Source organism: Galeopterus variegatus, unplaced genomic scaffold (genome assembly GCF_000696425.1).
Source record: "Galeopterus variegatus unplaced genomic scaffold, G_variegatus-3.0.2 Scaffold2362, whole genome shotgun sequence".
Classification (NCBI taxonomy): domain Eukaryota; kingdom Metazoa; phylum Chordata; class Mammalia; order Dermoptera; family Cynocephalidae; genus Galeopterus; species Galeopterus variegatus.
In genome coordinates this window covers 484,189-490,450 of record NW_007728473.1, presented here as the reverse complement: position 1 = coordinate 490,450, position 6,262 = coordinate 484,189, and the positions used below count along the sequence as shown (strand labels likewise).

At 34.2% G+C, this 6,262-nt stretch overlaps 1 protein-coding gene across 1 annotated transcript in view; it reads left to right on the top strand.

Moving 5' to 3' along the window:
• The window catches only part of ABCC9 (ATP-binding cassette, sub-family C (CFTR/MRP), member 9), a 133,175-nt gene that overhangs the window by 953 nt on the left and 125,960 nt on the right, over positions 1 to 6,262 (top strand). The window contains exons 2-4 of the mRNA XM_008581481.1: positions 1,540 to 1,598; positions 2,900 to 3,061; positions 5,917 to 6,058. Of these exons, the coding sequence (XP_008579703.1) occupies positions 2,920 to 3,061; positions 5,917 to 6,058 (284 nt within the window). The 5' untranslated portion in view covers positions 1,540 to 1,598; positions 2,900 to 2,919. The remainder of the gene's footprint in view (positions 1 to 1,539; positions 1,599 to 2,899; positions 3,062 to 5,916; positions 6,059 to 6,262) is intronic.

The window sequence follows — 6,262 nt, the reverse complement described above, 5'->3', positions numbered from 1 at the left end:
TTTCTTCAGGTGTTTCCAGCATTGTAAGTTCTCTGGAATTGCTATTTGATCAAAACTGACACTTTCTGTTGGGTCAACAGGAAAGAGTGCTAGTTTTCACTTATTTTCCTCATAGTCGACTTCCAGAAGAGGGGGCTGGCAAAAATAAATGGTGTACCTGATATACCTTATTACTTGAATGTATTTTTAGAACTAAATCAGATCACTATTGTTCCTCTCTTACAGACCAACTGAGCTGATAGGTCAATTATTATATTCAACTAAATCCAAATTTTGTAAGTCTTACTAAGGGTGTGGGACTTCATAAAATGCATTTCAAGAAGTGAGAATACTGACAGTGCTATTCTTGACAAGAAATCATAAGTTAGATCATTGAGGAGTATTTTCATTTTGTTTTCTGCTCTGTAGACCCTCCCTATAATCAGAGTTTCACTTTTGAATCTCTGTCTTTAAAGTTTATTGGGTCAAGTTCTCCAGCCCTATTGACTGTCATAAACACTCGAGCATCTCTCAATGTGTTTATGCTTGTGGGGAGGAACATGTCACATCTTCCCAACTGTCCTCTTCTCCCTCCTCCTGATGCCTGGGCCTCTGTCAGTGCTTTGCTGAACTGGACAGTGCAGAAGGGGCAGGGCTGAAGGATGTTAGCATTGCTAACTTAACCTAGATTCTGGTAGCACTGAACGACAAGCACTGAATGACAAGGGGAATTTAAGAATTAAATTCTTAAAGTTAGAAACCCTGACTGAATAAAGTGCCTTTGATAAACACAGTGATTATCACCATAGCTGCAATAAGTTTACTCCTTGTCTCTTTTTGCCCATGTTGGGTTGCACGTGGGCTGGCTTTAGAATGTGCCACATGGACACTGGGTATTGGAGAAGGTGACTAAGGGTCAAGAAGCACAGAGGAAGAGGCGGAAGAAAAAGTAAAAGGAGACCTATGAAAAGAGTAGTGGCCAGGTTGGGAGCTGAGGGAAATGTGAAATTATGGGAGAAGAAAGATATCATTCTGACTCTCTTTCAATTAAGAGTGTGCTTAAAGCTTCCTTTGATCATTTCTACTGAATGAAGTAGTCTTAAAAATTCCATTATTAGCTATGATTTTTTAGTTTCTGTTTGTTTCATCTTTATCAGAAATGTATCTAACCTATACATATGAATTAATAACTTCCATTTTACTGTTATTTAAAAATCTCAAGTCCTTTTAAATTCTTTTATCCTGCTTAAAACTTTAATAGTTGGTAAGAATTTCGCAAATATATAACCTCACCTTGAGTTTTTTTAAAAATATGACCTTTTTTTTAAAAAGATGAGAAAATGTCTCAACTAGAAAGTCAATGATTTATCAAAAAGGGGGTTTATCAGAAATAATACGTGAGATGGATTCCGTATAAGCATTTAAGGTGGTGAATACACAGGCTCTCTAACTAGTTGTTGTATTCATACAATGCTTTATAAAACCTTTGCTCAACATGTGATTTCTCTGATAATTTCCTTACCGTTGCCAATCTTTTCAAACACTCTGTTTTTTTCCTAGGAAAATACGATTTACGACCATTGCTAAATCAATTATCAATGAAAGGAAAGAGAGAAAAGGTACTATATTAATCAAATTTTTGCTAGCCTTTAATGACCTAAGTCAAAATACAGTGTGACATAAATATGGAAAAGAAACAAAGTCCAGTGAGGTTAAAATCTTAAACCGCCACTTGTTTTAATAAGAATAGATAAGATACTTCCTTTAAAAAACATGTTGTGCGATGCAGTGGAAAAAACACAGTTTATAAGTCACACACATTTGGGTGCGGCTCCTCTACTGGAGGACAAGTTACTGGGCCTACCAGAACTTCAGTATCCTTGGCTATAGAATGCAAAGAACACCTCTAGCCTTACATGATTGTTCCAAAGAGTTAAGGTAAAGTATGCAAAGCACCCAGAATTTATTAGTTGCAAAATAAATGGTAGAAGTTTTCAGAATGCTAAAACAGTTGCTGAAATTTCGCAGTCGTATTTTGAGCAAGCAGACCCTTGCTCCTCTACCATGTGTTTCAGCACAGCAATGAGAGGGATCCATTGAAAATATAAGTCAGAGCATGTCACTCCTCTGCTCAAAAACCGTTGGTGGCTCCACTTCACTCATAGTAGAAGCCAATGACTTACAAAGCCCCTGTGATCTTGTTGTCTGTTTCCTCTCTTACCTCATCTACTCTACTTTAATGGAACACAGATTTCCAATCAAAAGACATCCTTTGTCTTGAAGTTTGAGTAGAGTGCATTTTTTTAAAGAATATTTCTGACTATGGGATCTGAGTAGTTTCATTAACTTGTAACTTGAGCTATATTTAATTTGTCTTAAGCACTTGCTGTTAATATTCTTCAGAAAAAGGCCAGTTACTTTTGCAGCCATGTCTCTGTGTATCACTATTTCTTGCAGTTAATGAATGTTTCATTAAATTGTGTTCAGCTGAAATTTGTTGTTTGGTGATGCATTTTTCAATGAATAAGCATGGCAAAGCATTTGATATTGCTCCACTTTGACTTTTCAGTTGTTAGTTTTGTTTTTCTCCTCCTTTTTCTTTATATATCACAATTTGTGTTCTTTGAAATAATTTTAGCCAAACAGATACTCCTTTGAGGTACTATTTTATGTAGATATTATTACATTTTTTCCAAATCAAAATGAAATATTTTCTCAAAAAAAAAGCTATGGAAAAGAGGACCTTATAGAATGTATAAGGCCTTTCTGAGAAATCCTCAAGTTACTTTGGTGTAGAGTTTTCTGTTTCCTAAACTGCAAAAATGAGGAGGATTAATTTTATGGTCTAACTTAAGGCCATAATTTTATAAGACAGTCCAATAATAGGATGATTTTTTTTCTTCTTTTCTCTCCCTTTTAGAGTAAACCATATAAGAAGAAATGAGCCTTTCATTTTGTGGTAACAACATTTCTTCATATAATATCTATGATGGTGTACTACAAAATCCCTGCTTTGTGGATGCCCTCAACCTGGTCCCTCATGTCTTCCTGTTGTTTATCACTTTCCCCATATTGTTTATTGGTGAGTAATCTAATTTTCTATATTACAACACTTAATGTTTATATGTCTTTTGATTGGACAGGATTTGGGATAATGTTGATTTAATTTCTCCAACATGAAAACTGATGTATTAGTCTGTGAAAAAAAGAACAAGCATTTTGTGTTTTCCAAGTATATATTTTTGGCATAAGATATTCCATTGGTGAAATAGTGGTCACATGCTTGCTTGGGAATGGCCTTCAATAGCAGCAGTAGTTTTTTAAAAAGAGGGAAAGAGATAATTATATGAGATTGATCTAGAGCATTTGTTGAGCACTTGTTTTGTGTTGGGTGAAGGGAATGGAAAATGGGTAAAGGAGAATATTTGTCTTCAGGGAATAGTACAGTGGAGCAGATGTGTCCAAGTCAGGAGCAATAACTCCACAACATTGCAAGCCCATTTACAGATACAGGAACAAATTATCCTGGGCATTAACCTGCTGGAATAACTATCTGTTCTTGGGGCTGATGGGGAAGACTGCATAGAGGGTGAAATGTCTGGGGTCTTGAAAGGTTCAGAGTGTGTAAGTTAAAGCAGGAGTGATGGGGTTGTGTTTCAGGTAGAAAGAGTTCATGTCCTTTTGTTCTCATGTACTCTTTTACAGTTTACATTTGTACAAAATTCAATTATTTAGGGCAATTATGAATAACTTGTGTAACTTTCCCAACCAAAATAGACCCTTTAATTTTTTTTTAATTACAAAATATTTTTGATATATAAAATGATGGAGATGAATATAAAAAACATCCATTGAAACTATCACCACTCATTTGAAGGAACATAACAGTAGGAATAAAAAGGACTTCTTCTGCATACCATTTCCTGATCCTATTACTCTTTCCAAATCCTATGTTCGTAACCCTTCACAAGAGGTAACCAGTATTTTGGATTAATTGGTATTTAATGTTCCCAGGCATGATTTTGCCCATAAAAATAAGTGAAAAAGTTATGAGACTGATTTTATTAAGAAAATAGAATAATTTAACAATCTGCTTTAAAGGAAGCTTTGAAAATTATGTATGTGTCTTTCTTCATTTAACAAATATTTATTGAGAGGATACTAGATGCTTGGGATTATTCTAATAGAGATCCAAGAATTTCTGTCATATGGTTTATACAGATGCCAGCATAACTCTTGGTACATAGTTATTTATCAGACTGATTTTATTAAGAAAATAGAATAATTTAACAATCTGCTTTAAAGGAAGCTTTGAAAATAATGTATGTGTCTTTCTTCATTTAACAAATATTTATTGAGAGGATACTAGATGCTTGGGATTATTCTAATAGAGATCAAAGAATTTCTGTCATATGGTTTATACAGATGCCAGCATAACTCTTGGTACATAGTTATTTATGTTAAACAAATGTACAGACACTAAATCTATTGGGACCAGAGTGGCCATATATAGAAACACTGGTCATTGTTTATGTAGCATTATTTGTAAGGCATTAAGAATGCCCTTTGGTAAAATTAGAAAATGGATGTATTTTTCACTATAATTATACAATTAATAATTTATAATTTATAATGTAATTCTATAATTAATAGTTCATTTTTTTGACAACCAGTAAACTTTTTGGGAGCAGGACTGTGCCATTCTTTTTTGTATCCCTAACATCCAGCACAGAGGCTGGCAGTAAGGATGTTTGAATAGAGTGGAATTGGACATTGACAAAGAAAAATGAACAAAAATGCACACTTTTTATTTATAAAATTGGCTACTTGAGTTAGTGAGAGATCATAAATAAATCTATGGAAGTATCAGGCACAAGAAAAATTATAATGTTGCAGAAAGGACACAAAACTGGCCTGCAAGAATTTATAGCCTAAATTCTAATAGACTATATTAAATGTAACTAACCTTCCAATGATGAAGTAGATTTGGAAACAACTAAGACATGAACCAATTCCCTTTTCAAAGAATGCTTCAGGGGTCCCTCTTGTGTACACACAAATTCTTCACAGTATTTTAAGTGCAACCCCCCATTCATTCTTGAAATACATGGGGCTTTTTCTACTTATAAAAATGAGAAAAAAGGTGGACTAAAGGTGACAAAAGTGGGATTCTTTCATAGCATATCATATATGAAGTGGTGTTACTCTATCTATAGTTTTGGTAGGAAACTATTAAAATTTTACTCAAATATAACCTTGAATTTTTTTCTTCAGTGATGAGCTAAGGTCGCATGTTCTTGAGCCTGCTTAAAAACTCATCATCAGTGAACAAAACTTTAGCTATCTTTGAGANATGTTCTTGAGCCTGCTTAAAAACTCATCATCAGTGAACAAAACTTTAGCTATCTTTGAGAAAAGTATCAGTACCACTGCTGAATAGTGCTGGCCCAGTCATAAGTAGCAATTTTTCTCATATGATATGCATATGAATAAGAGTTGACTTAGCTGAGTTTTATATTTTATAACCAAATATGTCTTCTTTTTTTTCTGGTCCCACTGCAGATCCAATATTTTGAAAGATTTTAGACCCCAGATTTCTTTTGTTATAGTCATCAGTTTGTTTCTTTTTGAATGAATCAGAAAGCTGTCAGAGCTTCTGATTACCATGAGATAGAACCATGTTGTCACCCAAAGTTGGTGTTATTCTTGAGCAATGCAGCAAATGTTGTTTTAGACTAGACAGTCTTTTAAAAATCAGATGAAATTACTTTTTTTTTAACATAATGAAAATAGACCAGGATTTCCATTGCTACACTAGAAAACAATAAGATTTCAGGAACCTCCCAAAGCTTATCACAATGTAAAGTATTCCCATGATTATAATTGATCCTTTGTTTATCTCTGATTTTACTTTTTTTCTCTTTTTTTTTTTTTCAGGGTGGGGGAGCCAAAGCTCAAAAGTACAAATTCATCACAACACGTGGCTTCATTTTCCTGGACATAACCTGAGATGGATTCTTACATTCGCTCTTCTCTTTGTGCATGTTTGTGAAATAGCAGAAGGCATTGTTTCAGATTCGTAAGTGACTTGACTGGACATAATACCATTACAGTATACTAGTGGGTATATTGATATGGACAGTAGCTAAGAGCATACCCAGTTGGTCTTAATTTTGGGGACATAACTCATTATGAATGACAGAGGTCACCCATTTTCTATAATAATTGTGTGTTTTGTCTCTTTCCGTGTTTGCGTAATTTCTGTGGTAATCTCTATGACTTG